This window comes from Pleurodeles waltl, chromosome 3_1, assembly GCF_031143425.1.
Source record: "Pleurodeles waltl isolate 20211129_DDA chromosome 3_1, aPleWal1.hap1.20221129, whole genome shotgun sequence".
NCBI classification, from domain to species: domain Eukaryota; kingdom Metazoa; phylum Chordata; class Amphibia; order Caudata; family Salamandridae; genus Pleurodeles; species Pleurodeles waltl.
In genome coordinates this window covers 717,227,483-717,253,310 of record NC_090440.1, presented here as the reverse complement: position 1 = coordinate 717,253,310, position 25,828 = coordinate 717,227,483, and the positions used below count along the sequence as shown (strand labels likewise).

The following is a 25,828-nucleotide window of genomic DNA, read 5'->3' as shown; positions in this document are numbered from 1 at the left end:
AGCAGCAGTTTGTAGTGTTTTAGATTTCCCAGCCATAGCTGATCAGCAGAAAAGGCTGGAAAGCTTGGTAAGACCAATCTTTTCTTTACATGAATGCAATTCTGAACTCGCAACACTAAAGAAAATAATTTCGCATTCTGCTTTGAAGATTTCATACCCGTTTATTGCACGTGGTTAAAACAGACCAGTAAGAGGTGCTAGATTGTTTAATATTCTTTTTCCCAAAGATACCAATTTAAAATCCCAGTGTTGGCTAAAGTATATTTTATGCTGTGATTTTACTGATTTCTATCTTTGTTTTGGTTTCCCAGACCTTCAGATTCACTGAATATTCTCCGTCACATCTTGAAGAAAGTCACTAGGTGAGTTTTCTTACCACTTCCGAGACACTTTTTCGTGAATAGACTGAAGCTTTGGCCCTTAACTACCCATGGCAGGTAAGACTTCAAGATCCTCCTCAAACATCTACAAAGTTATTTTGGGATATTGAGGCGTTCCCAGACCACAGTAGCTTCCACCACCCCCAGCAGCATTAGTATAACATGAGGGGCCCAAATGATCCACATTACTTAGTTACCTTTAACGTCTGCTTTGCACGTGCCTACCCAGGGATCTGTTCTTATAATCCACAATAAATTCTTTGGGTATTTACAAGAAGAACAAGCATTTGCAATGCAATGGGTCTCATGTTTGCTCGAGTTAGAGCTATCAGCATTGTAAAATCCTAACTGGACTTTTCTTGCTATTTAAATTGAAAATGAAAAGTGAAGCAGTTGACATAAGCCAGCCAATTCAAAGCGCCCTGGCTGCCACAAGCATGAGCGCGAAGGAGAGACACAATAAGAAAAGGAAGTTTGCAGTCAAATGTATCGGCAATTGTGCAATTATCCATGTAACAAGGTCAGTCTGCAAGGCGGTAACAAAACCACCCCAAGGAGGGACAAGCCTAAAGTATTTACCAATGATAACAGGATTTTTGAAAGGCAAGGCCACAAACAAGTGAAAGTGATGGGTGTGCGGTGGGTGTGATTAAAAGCCCACAATGCGTACTACAGGTAAAAGCAATTGCGCACTTCACCTATAAACTTGACAATAATTAAAGACTCCACAAAAAGGAGCTGTTTTCCGTGACAGGAAATCCACCCTCAGTGACTGAAAATGCATGTTGTCCTTTTGTGTTTTAACAAAAAAATAAAAATCTGGGAAGAGCAGGTTATACCTTAATGGGTAGTCCCTCCTGGCATACATTAGGCTAGTGGTATTCATTTACAGTGTTCACCTGCTGTAGACAAATATTGCGTTCTACCTGGGCAATTCCAGCAAGGATGTAATTTTATTCTGCAAGGAACCTATGTGTTGGTTGTGACTGTTACCATAATCTTAGCTGCATAGCTCTCCTTTAAAACAAGGCGTTTTTCTGAGAGGAGGAATTGTTATTCTTCTGACAAAGTCTTTCTGTAATGCAAAACTGAACCAGTCCAGTCCAAAATCCCTAGGTATGTCAAGTATGCACTTCCAGACTTCTGCAGTCATTTGGGTTAGCTTGGTCCTACAACTGCCTATCGGTTATAAATACTATAAAGCAAGTGTATATGTTAATACTGCATACAGTGTTTCATATAAGTTGAACTTCATATTACTAAGCTGTCCTGCATAACGTAATTGCAAGTTAGGCGCACCGTCTACCTTTCTGCTTAGTACTGGTCGATGCATGTGAACTTTTACCTATTTTATATTAAGTGTAAGTCAGCGTTCCAACTGTTCATATGGTTTATTCTGGGACACACACAATGTATAGTGTACATTAACAAAACATTGTTAAACCGTTTGGTTAACTGGCTTGTCATTGTTCTGAACTCTGGCACCACAACAGACTTCGTAGAATAAACCTTGTGCCTGAGGTTCTTTTCTCGGTGAGAGTGGAGTTAATCCCCTTGGTGGACAGGAAGAGCAGTCAGGAGTGATTGAAGGATAAAGGTTGCAGGGTTTGGGCGATCAAGTGACTCAGGGGGGAGGGGGAGGGGGATTGGGTGTTTCTCCATAAAGAAGAATATATTTATATATAGATATATATATTCATTCATTCATTATTTATCCTTCTGGCATTGATCGGAGTCGAGCCCCCAGAGGAGAAGCATAAAAGCATGCATGTATACCCAATTTCGGAAGGTTTTCAAATTTTCACTATTCTATTGAGCATGTGTCATGTGAGGCCATGGACTGACTGGGAGACACGCAGAGCAGATGCTATTCAAAAGTTTCAACACACACATCGTTTTTTTGCAAAAACAGCAGTTTTTATGAAACATTTTCAGATGTCATGATAATATGGCCATTTGTATTAGTCAAGCATATGTTAAGCAATTTGTATTTGTCACGATTTCTCCCTTTTGTGCTCTCCACAGCACAGCCCATCATATTTTTATACATTTCAGTATTAAACTAAGTTATTTTCAGTCCCACAACAGGAGAAAAGATTGTACACCATCCACCCTAAATAGAGCAGGCATTGTAATCTCCTTCCTCCATTGACCCCCTATTCCGTTGGGCCACCATTGTAAGTTTTCCATTGACAGAGCCTGCTGCCCTCAGTCGACAGAAAAGCTGAGGTCTGTCTCTAAATGAGAAAAATTATCAAGTCCCCCTTGAATACTAGCTTACATTTCTCTAATCCTTTCTCATACTGCCAAAACACATCACAGGGCTTCTACCCACCACTCAACCTTCAAATGACCAGTGCTACCAATATCATACTATACAGGTAAATAAAGAAACTGCAAGTAAATAATGTGGTGCCATTTATTGACGAGGTACATGGTACCTGAGAAAGGGGAAATCTGACAGTTGAAGGTTAAGGTTACTGGAAAGAGTGAAATTGAAGGGAAATACTTGCTGCAGATTCTAGTTACGGGGGTGATCAACCTGTTATGTAATAGGTTGCCGTGGAGAACCCCTGCCGCCTATGAAATTATTTTCATTCATAATAAAGTGCAGGGTGAATACCAGTTGGAGAGGAACATTGGAATCGTGATCTGGATGATTTTATGTATATTGGAGACCATATAACTGTCCCGAAGAATGTGGTGACAAACTCAGAAGGCCACCGCAATGCGTTGACGCATTCTTTATACTAAATCTGCTGACACATGCCACAATTAGGCTGCAATATAAGCAAAACGGTCATTGGGTGTGTAGCGAACGAGGTAGAATTTGTAGTTTTGGAATAGACAATGTTATGAGGTCTCATGGGGGTCTCCAGTGTTTTATGTGATGTCAGTGCAATTTATGTGTTTGCATGGATATTTGGTTCTTATTGATGTGAGTTTTATTGTATGTATTGGAAAACCATTTTGGGAGGATACAAACATTTTTTATCATTGATTCAGCTTTTATAAAGTATAAATATGTTTGATATATTCCCTGTCTCTATAATAAGATATTGATGGCAGTGGTCATTTGAAGGATGAGTGGTGGGTAGATGCGCTGTGATGTGTTTTGGCAGTGTGTGAAAGGATAATGGTAATTTAAGCTAGTATTCAAGGAGAACTTGATAATTGTTTTTATATACTACTCTATTTTTATTGAGTGTCTCTAAATGAGGCAGGCAGACCTATTTATTGAGTGTCTCTAAATGAGGCAGGCAGACCTAGCTTTCAGCAGGCAGGGCACTCTGTTCTATTTGTAACCAAGTACTCTGTACGGCATACCCTAATTCCGTCAGACCCTAATTGTTTTCTTTTAGTCACCATGATCCTGTTTTAGTACCCTTAGGACATTTTCTTACCAATAAATATAAATGGTTTTGAATGATGTGTTGAAAATGTCTCTTTTTGCATCCCCCTTTTTTGTTCACTTTGACCCCCAAAACATATTAAAATTGGCTACAATCTTGATTGGCGTATTTAACTTTCCAATTCCCTACTATATGGTGAAAAGTGTACCCAGGGCCTGCAAGTTAAATGTCACTAGTGAACTGGAGTACCCATTGTGGCACCCTCTACAGTGACAGTGCAAACATGACTGCAGGCCTACCATTGTAACCTCTTTCTCCACTTTTAGAACTGCACACTTGGCCTGTCAAAATAAAATCCTTGTTGCCAGGCCTAAACTCTCCTTTTAAATACTATTGTCACCTGTAAGTCGGCCATACAGCCCGTAAGGAAGGGTGAATGATATTTAAAAGTAGGACGTGTACAGCTTCAGTGTGAAACATGCCCTTAGAGTGATAAGGTCCATAACACTATAGGAATTCATTGGAATTCAGTATTAAATTTACTCATGTTATCTCCGGCTAGAAAACAGCAACAAATGTCATTCTTGGACTTTTAAAAATATTTATTACAAGCTTATTTCACTGATAAAGTCAGTTTTGTAATAAATATGTTAGAAAAGGTGGTTTTAGAAAATTACCTTTCCATGCCTGTAGCCTCATGAGCTTCAAGTGTCACCCATGAGCTGAATAGCCTCCTTGATGAGTTGTGAACTTGTTCCCAGGTCTGAGACACAGGCCTTAAGTACGGGGAGGTGTTTGGTTCCTCTGGCAGGATAACGATCTGAGCTGTGCCAAAAAAACCTGGTTACCTTGAAAGAGGCCTATCCTGTCATAAGGAAATGTTAGCTCACCCTTCGGCAAGGGCCTTCTTTGTTCCCCCAGTCAGACAGGTACCAATGCTAGTGGGTGAGGAACTGCCCCTAAACTGGTTTGAAGTGACTACTGAGGTGGGGTTGATCATTTCCCTGGCCACACCACTGGGTTAGGCACACAGGCTATGCACAAGGGGAGATGGTCACTGTTGGATTGTTTGCAGTAGGCACTGCTGCAAAAGTGGTAGGTTTACCCCTGAGAACCTTTTTCCTACTGTTTAGAGAAGGGCAAAGAGTCACCCCATTCACAGGCTGGTACCATGAATTAATTCCACACCACTGAGCGCCCTTTTCAGTTCACCACTGGGTCTGCAGAAGATCCAAGAAGAACTGCTCTTGATTTTGAGACTGATGAAGAGACCTGAAAGGCTAGACCCATTCGTACTTGTAGCCAGCGCAAAAAAGTGGACTCCAGAGGTCAGTTGGCTGACCCACTGTTAAGCCACAGAGACACAGCAAGCTGTTAGAAGCCATTTTTCCTGTCTAGCCCAGTTGACCAGTTCCAACTCGACCTGCCCTGAATCCTGCTGGTGGTGTTTGCTGTTGTGAGTCTTTACCCCCAAATTCTGTTCCTGAGGTCCTGGAACCAATGACCGTGTCCAAACATCCTGAGAAACCTGGGGTTTGGAAACTTTTTGGCTTCAGTGTACCAGGACAAACCTGCCAAGTCAATCTGACAAAGGTGCCATGCCTTTGGGCCAAATATTCAGGTTGCTCCTGCTCAGAGCTTTTCTGAAGCAGTAAATCTGTTTAAGCAGGACATCACAAAGAAGGTAATTAGCCTTGTAAAGCCCTGTTGGACTACAGCTGCATCCTTTTCCCCGCTGGAGGAAGTTCCAAAAAAGTGACTAAGTCCAAACATAGATCTTCACTGGGCAAAGGCACCAAAAGTAGTTGGCTGGCGAGGGAGCTTCCTTGGGTGCAAATTTTGAATTTATCACGCATGGAGCTTTCCAGCGGAAAGTCAATGGCGTCACTGCTAACTTTCTTACTTTGTGGAGCCCTTCTTGGCCACAGCCTGCTGCCTTGCCACGCTGAGGATTTTCAACTTCTGTTTCAGCGACTAAGTCAGAACGTAAAACTTATGACTGAGTTGAACATGGTTTCTGTATCCAATTCATGCCCCTTTGCTATTGGAAATCATTGGGGCTTTGTGCCATTCAAGCACAACCAGAAGATCATGGTTGGCTCTTTTTGGTGCTATTTCTATTTAAAACTTTAAAATTCATATTTCTGGTTCCAGTTATAGATTTTTGCTGTAAATTTGGTCATTAAATTATTCGTTCCCTCTATTCAAAATATTAAAAATGTATATCTACGGTTCTCTATTTTTATAAATAGGAGACATATTTTTATTGTCTTGTGTATTTGACTTTTTAGCTGTGTTTTGGTACTTATAAATTTGTTACGCATTTTTAAAGTTACGCCTGTCTGCTCTGTGCTACAAGAGATTGAGCTCAGTTTTAAATTACTGAAATCCTTATTGGACCTAACAAGAATAGTTTCATTGTTACTTGTGGTGGACTGTCATCCACCCCAACTACTAATCCACTTTCTCACATCAGGCAAACCTCAGTCCATAAGCTGAGGATAGTGTAGTCTTCAAAATTGTAAGCGTTTTACTCTTTTTGTGTCTACGAAAGCAAATGCTCCAGTGTGTCTCTTCTTTTAAGATCCCCAAAAAACTTTAAAATGTTGGCTTATCGTAAATAACCTGCCATGCCTAGCGGATGCAAACTCCAATGATGAGGTGTGATAACCTGCGAGTGTCCTGGATGCAATTTGCATATTGGGTGTATTTCTCCTTCTGAATGTCATGACTAAAGTAATGCACCCCACCCTAAATATAACTGATTTTTTTCTTCAAAGACTTGTGCTCTATTTTGGCTAGTTCAGTCAGCAAATATAATGCATCACCTGTGAGTTTGTCGGTAGAATCGGAGGCCACCAGCACATCATCCACACTCTGACTAAGGATAGAACTACCAGTGAAAACAAATGTGTCTAAATCAGTTTTAATAGCTTGAGAAAAGATGAAAGGTATTTTTGTATATCCTGATGAGTCTCATCCACTTTAATGGTTTCCTTTGAAAGAGAATGGCAATGCAAATGAAAATTGTCTTACTATATAGGGAAATAAAATAAGGCATTAAACAAACCAGTCCCACAGGGAAATAAGTAGCTGTATGCAAAATACAGGAAATTTAGTGGTAGGGTTTGGGACAACAGGGTAACAAAGCATTGCACCATAAAGAAAAAATCGTCTTGAATGAAAGACGGCTGCATGGTTCTTGAGAGCATGTCCTGCCCCATGTTAATCTCATGGCAAGTCACTGGAAATTTGCTGTAGTTTTTTTTTTTTGCTGAGTGAACATGACATATCACTTGTGTCCACTGAGGGCTTCCCTGTGCACATGCATGGTGACCCTAGAGCTTGCCTTTGAAGTTGAAGGGCTACACACAGTGCAGCCCTCTTTTACAAAGAGTTACTTTTCCCTCTGGGGCTGCAGTTGATTGATTGTCTTCAGTGTAAACACACATGGTTCCTCGTCTGCTGGATATTCCATCTCCCCCATACTCCTCCCTAGTCATTGCAGGTTCTTGGTGGGTTTGGGAGAAACTAGCCCTTACCTTTGTTCAATGCAGAATTAGTCTCTGCTGAGATAACCCTCCTGATTTTCTGGATTTCTCTCCAGAACATGACCAGGAATTATTTTTTCTAGACTCTCTGGCACTCGGCAATCTGCCAACCTGAGAAAGAGAACCCAATGAACTGTGCACTATGTGAGTGAGGCGTGTTCTAGGAAACAATTAGTTATGTGATATTTCATTGGAATAGTTATTGGAATCCCAAACCCTCTTTCATCATCAATAGGCACAATCAAACAGTAAGAAGCCAGGGATATGTCTTCAGGATTTATTTAAATCAAGATCCTATCCTAGTGCACACAATACTAATAGTAACTATTATGCAAATAAAGAAGATAGTGGAAATTATACTTGTCAGGAGGCAAAATAACAGAAAAGGCTGTAATATTATGACGTTATCATACAGCTTCTTTACATCAATGCCCCCAACCACTCCTTTCTCTCAACTAACTTGGCACCAACATAAGCCTCTTCAAGTTTCATAGAATGTTCTCATCTGCTACAATATAACCAATGCGCAGGAAAGAAACAAAGGCTTCTGTTCCCGCCTGCAAGTTGACAGCTAAGCCAAGTGAAGGCTGGTGTTCCTTCAGCAAGACAAGGTGATTACAGCTTCTATATGACCATCTTGAAACCCTAATACAAAGTTCTCCTCTATCTCATTACACTGTATTCCATTTAAATATTCTAACTGAACACAGCTGAAAATTTTCAAAATAACCAGTTTAGTAGTAAAGTCCTTCTAACCTTTCACTTACTTACCTTCTGTGAAACCTTGCTTATAGTTTAAAAACAAAACGTGAGAAGTCAAGACATCAATTCTGTGCAGCATTATTCATTATTTAAAAACAGTCACTAGAAAGATAATTCAAACTGCACAAAATCATAAATATTTTCAAGACAGCTGATTTATCACGTTGCAATGTATAACAACATTAATAAATGTCTAATTATGTTTGAAAAATATTCCTAAATAAACAAACCTATATTTCGAAAGAGGGATACCTAAAAGAGGAAATATATTATCCCCCCCCCCCCCTCCCTTACTTGGGTGCTGTCCTCTCCTGTAGCCATTGTCCCTCGTCTGGAGCTTTTAACATTCTTCCTTGGGGATAGCGCACACATATGCCAAGAAACAAAGGAAGATGACAGCAGGGACCCTCATGCAGTAATCATGCAATGAACATGCAAGTAATATACACCCAGGATTGTAGGGGCACCAAGCAATTTAAAAGTAGCAGATCCACTGATTGGATCAGTTTGTCTCTCAGGGCCTCCTCAGCTCTGGGTGCTTTAGTGATTCACTTGTCTTCTGAAAATAGCTGGAACCTGAGTGGTTAAGGAAGCAGAGAGCCAGGAGTCGAATCCCATGTGGAATGTCATTCTCCATACCACACCTGGGAATAGGATATGTGCCTGAGACAATGTTTCTGGGACTGTTTTTTATTCAGAGAGGACTTTGCCATTCCGATAAAAAGAGGTAGGCTTCAGCTAACTGGAAGTGGAGGAGTTTGGACCAAGACACGTGAGAGTCAGTTGTGGAAGGGCAATAATTTTGTAGCACATAGAAACTTGAAGTACTTGCTCAAGATAAGGAAACTTGCTGTGCATCTACAAGGAAACGGGGGAAGTTCCTGTCACTGAACGTGAGACAGATTCTCCTTGACTGTTCCCCTGTTTAGTGGGATCATGTTGGTGCCTTCCAGTTTCCATCTGTAGATGATTGCCCTGTTGAAGAACTTACCATTTAAAACCTCGGCTCTTGCTTTAGCACTTTTATGGTCTCTAGCTTCCAGCGATAGTAGCACCATCCCCATTGTTTCTCTGCTATTAGAAGCCTTAGACTGTGAACAGTAGGCTCTGAGATAGAGGCATCCGTCCCCTTTTGGGACATGTGAGGTTATCAGTGTATGCTGGCACCTTGAGCAGCAGCTACCCTCACACAGATAGTCCAGTGGATACTGGACTAGTGTAATGTCAGTAAATCTGCCTACACACCAGGCAGCTGTAACAGGATCCATAACACCACCATGGTGGTGTACTCCCGAAAGAAGGATGGACGCTTATGTTCCTTTTGGTGATGGGACACTGGGCGGACCAAAACATTTGAGTTCATGACAATTGCTGAATTCATATCACTGCAATACATGTTCAGTTACCATTGTCCCATCTCTGCAAACTGGCCTGTTACTCCGGTGCTAACTATTTCATGGTGCTTAGCCTCTAGATGCTATGGTACTGTTTGGAGCCCAGAGGATCAGAGAGACTGTTGATTTTCAGTGTGTGTCTTTTATGTAAAAAAATATTTTCCATATGTGTATTGACATTTCTTTATTTCAGAAAGGATAGCACTGAGTGGAAGTTGTTTTTTTAGCTTGTACTATTCTGTAAACTGGATTCTGAGTGCCTAAACCAAGCCATCTTTTTTAATATGTCGCAGACTGCTCTAAATTGCTATCATAAAAGTGAAGTGCTGGGAAAGAGTACTTGGTTATCCAGGTATGAATCCAATAGTCCTGTGGTCGCAGAACACCAGAGTTGAATGACTCCAGTTGATGAGCTGGAGCCCGTAACTCCCTGACTGTCTTAGCGCCCCAGGATTCAGGTTATCAGAATGGCTCTCATATCTTGCTCTAATGAAATATTTATTTCACAGGCTTCTTATTAGGCATAACTTTGGAGTTGCAAATTCTGTTGGTGTGGCCTAATACACTTTGAGTTAGCAATACAGTAATGGTGGGAAGTATTCCTTCTTCTGCTGAATACTTCTTATTGCAGATTCCTCCCCTTTAGAATATCTCCCAGGTGCCAGACTGGATGCATATTATTTCTAAGCAGTACCCGCACCATCCATTTGGTTGTGCTGTACAGCTCCACGTTGGCATGAAGCAGTGCCCACAAATAAGGGCTTCCTCTGCTCGCCAACATCTGTACCTTTATTTTTGCACCTGTGTACGCAGTTTCCGTGCTCCACTCCCTCTTCCTTCAGCTTTCAATACTTTTTCAAATCAAAATCCTGTCTCGAAGGAAAAGATGTCTCCACCTAGGACTACAGGGTTCAAACCATGCTGTGAATTTTGAAAACATTGAAAAACGATGTTAGTAACTAACCCCCACAAATTGTGCCTTTGTTGTTTGGCTCGGACACAACAAGTTGTTCAACAAGTGAAGTCATTCACTCTCATGCAAAGGAAAACGATCCAGCACCATGAACTGTAGCTGTATATCGCCAAACATAGAAAGAGGTCACAGACCCTTTGTAAGTCCTGCTCTAGCTCTAAGTTAAGGGTGCAGGCTTAACCTTGCAACCGTTCTTCGATCTCAAAGTCATCCAGTAAGTCAAAGTCTTATCTAAGAGGAAATGTAATAAAGCAAAGCAGGGCTCACCTCTACCCTGCCACTCTCTATCTAAAGAGAAATTACAAGGTTATCAAGGTGCCAATCGATCACACTTCTGAACTCCAATTGAAGAGTTGATTCCACAATTCGTCCTATGTACCTAGTATTTCCCAGGCCGTTGATGATGACACAGCAGGTTTAGATCCTAAAGGAGGCCATGCTTTACATTTTTGGCACTCTTCTAGGCCTCAGGATCTGCCAGGGCCTGAAGTTGGATTACCACCAGTAGATCTTTCCTCGGTGCCATCTAAACCCCTAGAACAAACCTCTCCAACCTTTTCTATAGTGAGGGGTACTTATGATCAGTGAAAATCACTGTGAGCTACTGAAGGCCAAGGCACTTGCACAGTGTTACCAGACACCCTACGCTCAGCTCACTAACTTAAAGCCCAATGTCCATACAACCAGAAACTATGGTTTGAACAAAATACTTTTTGACTAGGGGCGTTATGACAGGGCTTCCATGTGTGCCAGTGAGAGTCTGGTCTTGTGTGCATATGAATGGGAAATATGCGTATGGGTGAAAGAGAGCCTGTGACATATGTACTTGTGGCACAGGACATACCTTTCCCAATATGTGGAACCGTTACATGTATAACACAAACATACAGCCATTTTTTAAATAGGATAAATTTAAAGTGCATAATAATGTTCTGCAAACATATTTATAATATGAAAATTTTTCCGCACTTTAAATTCCTCCCCCTCAAAAAAATAGATGCATTTTTCAATTGTAAATATGACACTGTCTACCAGCCACTGGGCGCCAGATGCCTGCTGTGTAAATTTGTGACTTTGAAATGGGAGAAATTTAAACTGAAGAGTTAACTTTATGTTTATGTGGATTCTATAAAACTCATCAATTGCATTTTCTCCCATTTCAAAGTGTCACATTTACAAACAGCAGGCACCTTTTACCCAGTGGCCTACAGACATGGTGCCATATTTGTAACTGAAAAATACAGGGATTTATTTAAATGGGAGGAATTTAGAGTGAAAAAACAAGTTTCACAAAATATTAAAACAATTGACTTAATGTTTCATATGAATATTTTTCTCCACTTTAAGTTTCTCCCGTTTAAAACCTTTTCTCAACAGTAAATATGGTAGTGTCTACTGGCCACTTGGGGCAAAAGGCCTGCTGTTTGTATCGGTCAGCAAGATTTGCCTACTAAGCGATATGTGAGTGCCCTCTTGGAGATGGCTAGTAAGATCTTGCCAGCAGTCCCAGAAGAATTCAGGGCCTCCTTGGCTCATGCGGTTCAGCATGGTCAGTACGCAGCCAAATATGTCATTTGTGCTAGCCTGAATAGTACTGATTGCTTGGTCGAGCAGTCATCACCAGTCTGGTATCCATGCGTAGACCTACTCAACTGTTTTTTCAGGAGCTATAGAGGCATCCCTTATGCCTTTTGATGGATCCCATCTGGGTGGAGAAAAAGCTGACTCCGCCTTAAAATGTTTTAAGGAGACCTGGGCCACACCACATCCTTTATGCCTCACAACCCCTGCCAGGTACTTCCACCAGTGTTGGCCTTTTCAAGGCTACTCAAAAGGGTTGATGTGCCAGTTTCCTTCACCCCCACAGAGTCATTCTAGTACTTCCGTGGCTAGGAACTAGGGTAGAGCAAGTAATGCACAGGTCACCAAGAGCATCTATCTTTCCAGCCCCCTTCCACTGCAGCATTAGCTTCTAAGAGCTTTAGTTTGCCCTTAGCTGTGCACAACTGCCCCGTGGGAGACAGGATCCAACACCTTCTCCCAAGGGAGCAATCCATAACATCTGACAGATGGTCCTCCAGGTTGTGCAGCAGTTATGCCCTTCCCTTCCTTTGAATAAAGCATGGATTTCACAGGTCACCCGAGGCATCAATCTTCCCATTTCCCCTCCCCTGCAGCATTAGCCTCCAAGCACTTTAGTTTGCCCTTAGCTATGCAGAACCGCCCTGTGGGAGGCAGGATCCAACACTTTCTCCTGAGCTGGCAAGCCATACCATCTGACAGATGGATCCTTCACGTTGGTCTGCAGGGCTGTGCCCTTCCCTTCCTTTCTGACCTTCCACATCTTCCTTCCACATCAGTGTCTTTCGGGGAACTTTTCCATCTTACTGCAAGAGGTGCCAGCTCGGCTTCTCAGCGTGGCCATCAAGAGTGTTCCAGACTCGAAAATAAGGGCAGATTGTTACACCCACTATTTCCTTGTACCTGGAAAGGATGGAGGCCTCTGTCCCATTTCAGATCTTCACCCTTTGAATGCCTTCCTGCAGAAGGACAAATTTAAAATGCTCACGCTGTCCTAGCTTCTGTCTGCCATGGATCAGAGCAATTGAATGGTGGCATTTGACTTGCAGGAGGCATATTTTCATATAACCATCCTACAGTCCCACTGATATTTCCTGCGGTTATAAGTAGGTCAGAAGCATTTTCAGTTTCCTGTGCTCCCCTTTGGCCTCACCAGTGCCCCCTGGGTCTTCAAAGTGGATTGGCTATCAGAAGAATTGATAAGGTGGGTAGTGGGCCTACTGTTACATTAAATGTCTGATCAGTTATGATCTCCAGAAATGAAAGTATGCATAAGGCATGTGACTCCCTTTGAGCGGTCCTAATATGAAGGATATCAATTTTGAGAAATAGGAGGACGAGTTACAAAACCAGGCTGTTTGTGCTGGTCCTGAGACTTCTAAGGTGGTGCAGAAAGTCCCTCTTCCATTGACCCAATTGTCCACAGTTAAAAGAATAAGAAGTTCTTAGTAGTGGAACCTCTTCCCTTCCCCCATCCCCTCCTGACTTTGCTACCTCCCTGCAACACTTTATCCTTTCCCTGGGCTACCTGTTGGAACAAATGCCTCTAGAGAGATAATATTGTTTTTCAATTTTTTCTTTTTCCAAACAATATTTATTAACTGCAATTACTTCCAGAATTCTGACAGCCTTTTACTTTGCCAAACCACTCAAATATTTTGCAATTGCTCTTGGAGTTTAGTCATTAATCCTTCAATGGAAGCTGCTCCTACAGACTCTGTGGCAGTTTGAGCATTTAAATTGCTAGAATGTTGATAAAAGATGTATTTCAATCAACCTTAATAAATGGCTTATAATTCACCTTTGTTTCAGATGTTAATTCGTACAAAGTTTCTTTTAATGGGCCACGTGCATATTCCTGCATTAAGTAGCCTGTTTTTAACTATCACAAAAGTAGCATCACCCCTAAGAGTCTGTTGCACCTGATTGACTTTCGTTGACAGCCAATATTGCATAGATTTAATAAATAGTTTGGAATTTGTCCGTACACTTGTTCCTATTCTCTTGAATCTTAGAAAACTGCTTCATTATGTTGAGAAGGTCAGATGAGGATCAGTAAATGGGCACAATAACTTACCTGTTTTAACAGAAAAGAGGCATTTGGGATATCGTCTAAGGTGTTTTCACTGTCATCATCATCACTGTGGAAGGGGTGCCCTTCTACTAGATCTGTGAGTCAAGACTAGGCCCCTAGCCTTTGTTTCAACGGTCAGGCTTGAGACTTTCTAGGATAATAATCAAGCTTTGTCTGTTTAAACTGTATCTCAGTGTTTGAGGAACTGATGGCTTCCTCCCAGGGGCTGTAAATGAGGTGTCATGATGTCAGCCTACCATCATGTCTGCACATTTGCTGCACTGCCACTCTGCTCTGCTCACACCTGCTTGTGTGTGTCTCCCATCTGACTCCCGAACTGCTAACGCTACATTGGCTGGTGAATCTTTTAGGACACTGGCTCCTTTCACCAGATTAGGGAAGATTAAAATATTCAAGAGATCCCCCTCTCTACCTTCATTGATCCTCTCTGAGGCCTGGGTAAAGGAGGCAGTCAGCTAGGAATCAGCCTTAACTCTACTCTGTGAGGTTAATCTGGTGTTTTAATTTTTCCTGAGTATCTTTAAGCCCTCTAATCTGAAATACTTAAGGGTTTCTTTTTGCCAATTTAGGAAAGCCAGTTTCTGATGGATACTTCTACATGCAGATTACTCACTAGTAGACCAATCCCCAGCTATCAGACTGGATCCAGTAAGCTTTCAAGCTTCAATGCTGCCAGTAGAGGGCACCGAACAAATGCCTGACATTTTTGGTGAGGAGCAAGGGCAGACTGCAGTTTGCATCGCAGATTCTAATTCCGACCATGACACTGATGGGGACAGCCAAGTGATTCCAAATGCACAGTATGCGAGTATGCCAGCACTGCTCCATCACAAAAAAAAGCCAAAAAGTCATCACAGCTGGTCTTGGGTCAACTACAGCTTGCAGGCCATGGTCGGATCCGAAAGAGGCATCTCGATGACTGACCCTCAGGTTCGGCATCAAAAGAGACCAAAATGCATTCAGCATCGACCGAATATCGTTCCACACCTGCTTTGGGCTCGACTCGAAGAGTGGAGGCTTCCACTTTGGAGCCGAAACATCCTTCTTCTACCTCGGAGCCGAAACACCCAACATCTATTTTGGGGCCGAAAAAGCTTCCATCAGTTTTGGAGTCGACATTCTCGGGCCGACTAAAACAATCAGTCTCCAAGCTTTCGGAGCTCAAACCTGTGGGAAAGAAATATGCTCCATCTTCAGAAGAATCATTAGATATTCGGCCCATACTTGAACTGATAAACAGCGCAAAATCCTAATCCATAAGGATACTGAAAGGATTATTGCTTCTCCTCCTTCTATAATTAAAAGGAAACTATCTTTCCAACAGACTTTGGAAGCTGGTCCTTCACCTGCCAAGATTTTCAAACACACAGAGAAACCAAAGGCACTACATCAGCCTTCACCACCACATTCTCCTTTGCTTCCCACTTCTCCACCACCTGATACTCCACCACTACCACCTTCATCTACACAGTTTTCTCTGCAATCCCCTGTTTCCTCACATGGGAATGACTTGGGTGCCAATCCTTGCAGTGTAGACCCATGGGATTTGTATGACCCAGACCCTATTCCATCTAATGATCCTGATGTATACCCCACTAGGCCATCTCCACCTAAAGACACCACGGCCTATAATCAGGTCATTGCTAGGGCAGCTGCATAACACAATGTGCAGTTGCACTCAGATCCCATAGAGGATGATTTTTTATTTAACACACTATCCTCTACAGACAAAGAGTAACAATGCCTGCCAGTGCTCCAAGGCATGCTTTAATATGCAGATGGCATTTTTAAAGAGCCAGTAAAGGCTAGGGTACTCACACCGAGGGTGGACAAAAAATACAAAGCTGCACCATCAGATCCACTCTTCATCACACAACAATTGCCACCTGATTCTATTGTTGTTAGTGCAGCAAGGAAAAGGGCAAATAGTCAGTCCTCTCCCGATAAAGAAAGCCATAAATTTGATGCAGCGGGGAAGAGAGTGGCAACTCAAGCTGCAAATCACTGGAAAATTGCCAACTCCCAGGTTCTTTTAGCCAGATATGAGAGAGCCCACTGGGATGAAATGGAGAAGTTCCTACAATATCTCCCACTGGAACACCAAAAAAGGGCACAGGAGGTAGTTGTAGAGGTACAGGCTATCTCCAACAACCAAAATAGATCTGCCCTAGACGCAGCAGACACCGCAGCTAGAGTTATTAACACTAGTGTAATCATCAGAAGTCATGCTTGGTTGCGATCTTCAAGGTTCAAACCTGAAATACAACAAGCTGTACTTAATATGCCTTTTAACAAACAGCAGTTATTTGGACCAGAGGTGGATTCCACCATAGAAAAATTTAGAAAGGACTCTGACACAGCTAAAGCCATGGGTACCTTTATACAACACCTGCTCAGGGTACTTTTCGTGCGCCCCACTTCAGAGGTGGTTTTAAACCGTCAACATCAGAGCCCTCTATGTCCCAACAAAAGCGGGGACAACAATATTACTCCAGAGGGTCTTTCAGAGGATCCTACAGAGGAAACAACTTCAGAGGTAGATTAAAATCTACTGCCACAAGAGGTGCCTCCACCTCATCAAAACAGTGTCTCTTTCCACCCACGTCCCCACACAACATACATCTCCTGTGGGTGGATGACTGGAAACTTTCTACCATCAATGGCACATCATAACATCAGATCAATGGGCGCTGCCGATTATCCACAATGGTTATTGCCTAGAACTCATCTCCACTCCACCAAACATTCCCCCTTGCTCGCACAGGCTACCTGTAGAACACCTCATTTTGTTAAAACAAGAAGTACAATCACTTCTACTCAAAAGTGCAATAGAGAGGGTACCTATACCTCAACAAGGGACAGAAGTATATTGTCAATACTTCCTCATACCAAATAAGGATGGTACTCTCAGACCAATCCTGGATGTCAGACCCCTCAATCAGTACATTCTCTCAGAGCATTTCCACATGGTCAGTCTTCGGGAAGTCATTCCCTTATTACAAAAAACAAGACTACATGGCAGCATTAGATCTAATAGATGCCTACTTCCATATTCCCATACAACCAGCATATCGCAAATACGTAGGATTTGTAGTAGCCGGCAAGCACTACCAATTCAAAGTGCTACCCTTTGGGGTAACAATAGCACCAAGGGTATTCACAAAATGTCTAGCAGTGGTTGCAGCATACCTCAGAAGGAAACATATACATGTCTTTCCCTATCGGGACGACCGGCTCATAAAAGCCAACACCATTCAAACTTGTGAACAGCACGCACAATACACAATCAATACCTTCCACAGTGTAGGGTTCATGATCAATTACCAAAAATCTCATCTGCAACCAGCGCAAATACATCCATAAAGGGGAGCAATTCTGAACACTCAGTCAGCATTAGCTTACCCAAACCCACAGAGAATTCAAGCTTTCCAAAACAAACCCACAGAGAATTCAAGCTTTCCACAATCTCATATCTCAGCTATAATACAATCAAACTTACACAGTAAGGTTTATCATGAAACTGTTGGGAATGATGGCATCGTGCATAGAAATAGTACCAAATGCACGTCTAAACATGAGACCCCCACAACAGTGTCTCTCGCAACAAAGGGTCAACTTTGCGATCTAGTGTTATTGAACCTCCAAACCTACAACTCTCTGCAATGGTGGAATCACACCAACTTATCAAAAGGGTGGCCATTTCAGGACCCTGTGCCACAAACCATGATCACCACCAATGCATCAATGACAGGTTGGGGAGCCCATCTCAACAATCTTACTATACAGTGAGAATGGGACTCAATCCAACAAACTTACCACATAAACCACTTGGAATTGCTAGCAGTGTTCTTAGCTCTCAAAGCATTCCAGACACAGATCGCACACAAAACAGTGTTAATAAGGACATACAACAAGACACCAGTGTATTATCTGCTAAAAAAAAACATGGGGGGCATACTCATCTTAATTGTCCCTTCTAGCACAGACAGTTTGGAAATGGGTAATTCACAATTGCATTCAACTATTAGCAGAGTATATCCCAGGGATACACAATCAACTAGCAGACCTCTTAAGCAGGATGCAGCAACAAATACACAAATGGGAAATTCACCCACAAGTGACTCAACAGTACTTTCGCATGTGTGGAACACTACACATAGACCTCTTTGCAACAAGCTAAAGCGCAGAATGCCCAAACTTTGCATCCAGGTACCCACACCCTCGATCCAAGGGCAATGCTTTATGGATCAACTGTTCAGGAATATTTGCTTACACCTTCCCCCTCTCCCACTAATTACATTTCTGGTCAACAAGATCCTTCACACCTCCCTCGCTATGATACTCATAGCTCCCACATGGGCAGGTCATCACTGTTGGATCTATCTGTAGTACCACATTAAAAGCTCCCAAAGAGACCTGACCTATTGACTCAAAACAAAGGTCAGATCAGGCATCTCAGTTCCGGTATGCTCAACCTAGTGATTTGGTTCCTGAAGTCAGAGTTTGGATACCTACAGCTTCCATCAGAATGTATGGACATTCTAAAAGAAGTGTGTAAACCGACAGCTAGACAGTGCTCAGTGCTATGCAGCGAAATGGAAACATTTTGTATATTACTGTCAACCCAAAAACATTGATCCACTTAAAGCATCAGTACAGGATATTGTTTGGTATTTGCTTTACTTACAATAAGCAAATCTTGCATATTCATCTATTAAAATACATTTAACAGCAATATCAGCCTACCTCCAAAACAGACAGCATACTTCTCTGTTTAGAATTCCTGTCATAAAAGCTTTCATGGAAGGCCTTAAAAGAGCTATTCCACTTAGAGCTCCACCAGCTCCTGCCTGGAATCTTAAAATAGTGCTTTCAAGGCTTATTGGTCCACCATTTTAACCCAAGCATTCTTGCACTCTTCAATTTCTCTGATGGGAAGTTGCTTTCCTAGTAGCAATTACTTCCTTAAGGAGAGTTAGTGAAATTCAAGCATCCACTTTAGAAGAATCTTTCTTCTAAATTCACAAACACAAAATAGTACTTAGGACAAATCCAAAATTCCTACCCAAAGTGGTTTCACCATTTCACATCAATCAGTCTGTGGAATTGCCAGTCTTCTTTCCACAGCCGGATTCAGTTGCTGAAAGAGCTCTTCCCACTCTTAATGTCAAAAGAGCTCTCATGTATTATATAGACCGAACAAAAGATTTCAGAAAATCTAACCAACTTTATGTGGCTTTTCAGCAGCCTCATAAGGGTAATCCTATTACAAAACAGGGATTAGCCAGACGGATAGTAAAGTGTATTCAAACTGGCTATCTTAAAGCTAAAAGGCAACTATTAGTAACTCCTAAAGATCATTCTACTAAAAAGAAAGGAGCTGCAATGGAATTCTTAGAAAATATACCAATGGCAGGCATATGCAAAGCAGCCACATGGTCAACATCTACTAAACACTATGTGGGTGTGTTATGTCGCCAACAAGCAGATGTTGGTTAGGCAATGCTTAAAACACTATTTCAAACAACTCCAACTCCTACAGGCTAGCCACCACTTATTTTAGGAGGGCACTGTTTTTCAGTATATGCAAAGCATGTGTATCTGCAGCTACACATGCCATTGAATGGCAAATGTCACTTACCCAGTAGACATCTGTTCGTGGCATATAGTGCTGCAGATTCACATGCGCGCTCCCTCCTCACCGAAGCCTGTACCCGTTGTAGTATTTTCTTTATGTAAATATGTATATACATTGCATGGACATCTTCTTTTCTTACTATATATATGTACATGTACATTTCTTCACTCCTTACTTTACCCTCCTACGGGAAAACAATCTAACAAAGGACTTGATGCCCATGCGCACTATCACCGAGAGGAGGAGTCACTCGATCTTGTGACTCGTAAAAGCTTCTTCAAAGAAAAACAACTTGCAACACTCCGAGCCCAACACTAGATGGCGGACTTATGCAAAGCATGTGAATCTGCAGCACTACTTGCCACAAACAGATGTCTACTGAGTAAGTGACATTTTCCTTCCTGCACCTTAGACGCAGATCCAGAGTTTCTGTTTGTGGGTTTTTCCTTATAAAAAATTTCTAAAAGCAGTATCAGTTCCTTCGCCTAAGAAATCAAATGTTAAATCCTTTAGGGGTTGTGAGTGACAAATGTCCCTCATGGACCTTCATTCGATCTGTTTGTGGTGCTTGGCTCTGACCATGACACCAATTTGTGCTCTTTCTGTCTCAGTAGACAAGGAGGGGGAGGCCTAGCTCCTTATAGCTCGTGCCAGGGACGACCATTGATGCCAGAAATGCTCTTGATGCCGTTCCCATTCTCCATTTTCCTCATCCACCAAGACACTACAAGAAATCCAAAAAGTCCAAAGGTAACTGTCCCAGGCATTCTCTGACTCCCACATGACACTCTTACGTGGAACTAGAGTTGGTCAAAATCCCAACTGAGGATCCTTCATGCTCTTCCACACGGACCGGATCCAGACAGACCTTCACTGTGCTTGGAACCTTCGGCACCGAATGCCACGCTAGTGCCTTTGACACAGCAGTTCCCAAAATTCCCAACACTAGGCTCGGATCCAGCACCAATCGGAAATGCCATGTATCATGAATTTGCCTCCATTGCCTCTAGATACGGAGTCACCAACGCCACATACTTATTTTGAACCCCAATTTCACTCCTGTAGAGAGACACAGAGGCTACTAGAAGAGGAAGCCTACCAAGCACACTTTCTTGACATTTTTGTGCTGAATGGGACTCTGTGGAAGGTCTCCTCTATGGAGACCAAGGGCATGTTCCCCTGCAGTATTTTCAGGGCCTATCATCTTCTAGTGGCCTGGATACTTCCAGTGAATTGGCAATGGAGTTCCTTGCTGACCCACCCGCACCTGAGGTGATGTCTCCACATAAAATTATGTTGAATGCTGCAGAGGCCTTGGCTCTACAGCTGCCATCGGCTGAAATTAAAAATAATGTCCTTAAAGAGGTCTTACTGCCCTTCTCTGCCACATCAGAGCCCTTGTTGTCTTTTAAGGAGGCGTTACTGGCCCCTGTTCTGACAGCTTGGCAGAAGTCGCCATCTACACCAGCAGTTGATAGGTTTGTTACTCTGCGCTACCACTCAGCACCGGGTTACCCGCCATTCTTTTCAACACATCCTTCACCGTAGTACCTGATGATACAGGTGTCCTGGTCTAGTACGCAGATAAGCAGAGCTTTTCCCACCGCACTATCGAACAGGTAGCCAAAAGACTAGAGGCTTGGGGCAAGAAATCCTTTTCAGTCAGAAGAATGGCCTTGAAGTTGAGAAATACAAATTGTCTTCTGGCCAGATATAACCTTGTGTTGTGGACATAGCCTAAATGATGCTGCTGCTTACCCCTCCAGACATTAAAGACCATTTTCAGGATGTCATCGCCGTTGGACAAAAAGCTTCCAGGTACATCATTGTCAAGTTTTGGCACAGCTGATGCCGTCGCCAAGGTCATGGGTACCTCGGTCTCCATTTGTTGCCACACTTGGCTCTGAACATCTAATTTCTCTTCCGACGTTCAGTCCAATATAATGGATCTTTCTTTCGACGGAGTGTGCCTCTTTGGTGATAAGGCTGATTGGGCTCTGGAAAAGTCAAAAGCATCAGGGGTCACAGCACATTCACTGGGCTTTTAGCTGCCACCAACAACCACTGACTTTAGGTCCATTTATCGCTTTCAAAGGATTTGGAAGAGGATCGTGTTGTTCCAAGCAATATCAGCCACCCCATCAACAACCCAATGCCCTTGTTCACTGTCAGAGGCTGGGCATTGGTAGGGGTTAAGTACACACTTACCACCAGCAGTACACCCCCAACACACGATTATGCCCAGTCATGGTCCCACAAAGTAGCCCCTGGCTCAGCTCTTGGTAGCTTGGCAACGAGCAGCCAGGCTTAACTCAGGAGACAGGCATGTAAAGCACTTAAATAAACCAATACAGTAAATAAGTTAGACACAACACACAATAAAAATCCCACACCAATTTATGAAAACAGTACATATTTTTATTTTTAAAATGACACCAAAATGACAAAAATCTAAATTAGGGAATCAGAGATATGAATTTTTAAAAGTAAAACTAGCGCTTAGAAGCAAATAGTGCTTAAAGCGAAGGTTACTCTAGACCGGAACACAGTCAAAAGTTCCAGCCGCTTGCAATGTAACACTTTACACTTACTTCTAGAAGTGTTTATTGATGCAGGAAAGTGGTCCACAATCCCAATTCAAGGTTCCAGAATCTCTGAGTTGCTCCTTGGGATGTTGGGACTAAAATTCCCACAATGCACCTATCCAAATCCTTGAAAGTCCACTGGGTGCACTCCAGGATGGGGACTTTTGTGAAAGTTGGTGCAGGGAAGCACGTTTAGCCTGTTGCTTCAGGGAGTCCATTACTGAGTCATTTTTGAAGCAAGGCAAAGTCCTTTGGGCTGTGGTTCCACTGTGCAGCAGGCACAGTCCTTATGTGTGCAGGCCTCTGGGTTGCACACCAGGATTTCAGCAGGGCAGTCCTTCTTGTGGTTTCAGGCAGCAGATCTGAATTTCAATGCAGGTCAGTCACGTTTACTCAGTCATTTTGGAGGACAGTCAGGGGCATTCTTGTCCACTGAGGTGCAGGGTGCCACCCAGAAGTATGACAACGTCTTCCAAAGTTTGACATCTTCTTGTCCCATAAAGCACTACATTTTAACATTCCAAGATGAAGAATTTTCCTCCAGAAAAGCAAGAGCTGGCTAAATCAACCCCTTGGGTGTAGCTAATTTCTATTAACTCCCCCCCTATGCATATCTACAAATTCCTTTCTTAACTTAAGCCTACCATCTATTTGTGGGGTTCAGGAGTGCGAGGGCAGGAATGGCTGCATTACTTTCTGATGGGTATCCTTTTAAAGCCTCATCTTGCTTTACTTAGCCCCATTCCTGGTCTGACTTCACCATCTGCCTTCCTCCCCCATCAGATAACCTCTGCTCAATGCAGTCCACTTATCACCTCATCAAAGCAGCCTGGCTAATCCTGTTAGGGCTGACTAATCAGGAGAGACCACTAGCAGGCTGGAATTTGGCTTACAGTAAAGAAATTCTCATAACTTCTTTTTTGAACAAGTTATGATAATGAATTGCAAATTGTTGCATTTATCATTACCATCCATATGAGTCATCCCATGGCATTTTTATCTTTTTTCCTAGCAAAATTTAGGCTTATGAAACATGTCTCCATCATAGCCTAGGGGGATGAATTTCTACAATGGAGGAAAATAAAAGGTGCAATTTTTCCACTCACCGGGGCATATAAAATAACTTTTATGATGTCCCTTCTTGTTGTTACATGGCACCCTACCCCTGAGGCATCAAGGGGGGACCCTGTGGGTAACCTATATGTAAAGGTAAGATAAATTAATATTTTGGAAGTACCTTTAATTCCAAAGTCAAATTTTAATGCATTTTATATTTTAAAGACTGTCTGCAAGGCAGGGCTGTCTTTAAAAATGACACTAGGCACTCACCAGTGCACACTCAGTGCAGGAAATCTACCGGGCTGCTAAACGTCCCCGCCCATTTATATACTAGGGACTTATTGGTAGTTTGAATCCCCCTTATCTACTAGGGTCTTACAGGGTCTGTCATTGGCCATTGGAATTACAACATTGTACCATTTGACCATCTACCTTTAATCCAGAGCACTGGCCCTGGGCCTGTTAAGCAGAGCCCAGGACACAGTCAGGGTCAGTTAACATCAGTATCAGTCAGAAACATGGGGGTGAACTTGCTAAAAGGGTGAGTTTCTCACACTCGCGAATACAGGGGTCATTCCAGATGATGAGGTCATGGATCCATCTTGCAACCCTCCTTCTCCTCCTCCTCTTCCTCCATTGTGCCTCAAGGATATCAGGCCTAGTGTGTCTCTCCAGCCCCACATTAAGCTTGTTGGAGGGCCTGTATCTCATTTTACTTGGCCTGGAAGGCCATTACTTAGAATCAGTGGGTCCGCCAGATTTTAGAAAAGGGCTACACACTTCCCTTCCTTTAAGTTCCTCTTTCCAAACCATCTCCCCCATTTTCCTCACCTCCCAGACATTTAACCATTCTACAGCAAGAAGTGGCAGCTGTCCTTCTGCAAAGGAGTGGTGGAGTTAGTGCCAGACAAGGAAATAGACCCAGGTTGTTACGCATGTTACTTCCTGGTACACAAGAAGGAAGGCAGCCTGCATCCCATTCTAGATCTCAGTAGCATGAATTTCTTCAGCAGAAAAGAGAAGTTCAAGATGATGACCCTAGCTCAAGTTCTACTGATGCTGGAGCTTGGAGACTGGATGGTGTCTGGACCTGCAGAATGAGTACTTACACATCCCTATCCTGCAGTCGCATCTGAAGAACTTGCACTTTGTGGTGGGTTCCGCACACTACCAGTTTGCAGTACTACCCTTTGGATTGACATTGGCACCACAAGCTTTCACCAAGGTGATGAGAGTAGTTGCAGCCTATCTCAGAGGGACAGTAGGCTCCCCTACCTGATCAACTGGCTCCTCAAAGCTAACTTGCAAGAGATGGAGTTGCACCACTTGTGGTCGACTACATCTCTGTTGTTTGATCTGGGCTTTTCGATCAACAAGCCAAAATGTCACCTGCAGCGCTCCTACTAACTCCAGTTAATGGGGTCGTTACTGGACACCATACTTCACTGTGCTTTCCCTCCTCTATAGAAGATAACAGACATCCAGGAGGTTATTCTGCTTTTCCAGTCAGGCGCGAGAGCTCCAGCCCTGACAGTATTGCCATTCCTAGGTCTTTTGGCTTCCTGCATTCTCCTAGTCATACACGTACGTTGGCCCATGAGGTTCCTGCAGTGGTGCCTCAGCAGGCAATGGCTCCAGTTTAGGGGATACATGTTGGATTCCATTGTAATCTCCCCCGGTGCTGTGGTGGGTGTGGCTTCGTGAGGGAATGAGGCAAACCTGACATGTGGGATGGCCTTTACTCCTCTTCCAACTGTGACTATGGTAGTGACAGACACTTCCACCCTGGTGTGGGGAACTCACCTGGAGTATCTGGAGTATCAGGGGGCTGTCGTCTCTGAAAGAACAGTTTCTTCATCTCAGCCTGCTAATTTTGTGACCTATAAGGCTGATGCTGAAGGCCTTCCTCCTCTTCATTGTAGGGGACGTCACCTGGCGTCATTTCTGGCACCAACTGAGTCCAGCACCCTCTACTAGCAGCATTGAGGGTTTCAAGTTTTCCAAATCCCTTTCTGCCTTCCACCCTCCAGGCAGTAACTTTTTTACATTTGATTAATTAATTGTATATATTACGAATGGAATAATTATCTCAGAGTCAAATGTTTTTCTAGGAGACTTTAATATTCACTGGCGTTGTTGTAATGACAGCTGTTAACAGGTTAAAATGGTTCTGCTGGCTGGCAAGCTTCTGTAAAACAGGCACACACTAGCCCACGCTAAAAAGCGCTACACTGCTGAGGAATCTATGCTGAGGACTGGTCAGACCATCTATAGATTTCTTTCTCATTATCCTTCAAATATTACAAAACATTCAGCCATTAGAAAATAATTGAGAAACTTTTTTTCCGGGTTAAATAATACTTTGACTCCCAGGCACTGAGAGCTTTGAACATTCTTTATCCAAGCAATATGTTAACATTTTCGCAGCTAATCATAACAAATGCATGAAGGACCTTC

At 42.8% G+C, this 25,828-nt stretch overlaps 1 protein-coding gene across 3 annotated transcripts in view; it reads left to right on the top strand.

The window, feature by feature from the left end:
* ICE2 (interactor of little elongation complex ELL subunit 2) overlaps positions 1–25,828 on the top strand; it is a 565,283-nt gene that overhangs the window by 517,121 nt on the left and 22,334 nt on the right. For all 3 annotated transcript variants that reach the window (XM_069223465.1, XM_069223467.1, XM_069223466.1), the window contains one exon: positions 312–362. In XM_069223465.1, coding sequence (XP_069079566.1) covers positions 312–362 — 51 coding nt within the window. The remainder of the gene's footprint in view (positions 1–311; positions 363–25,828) is intronic.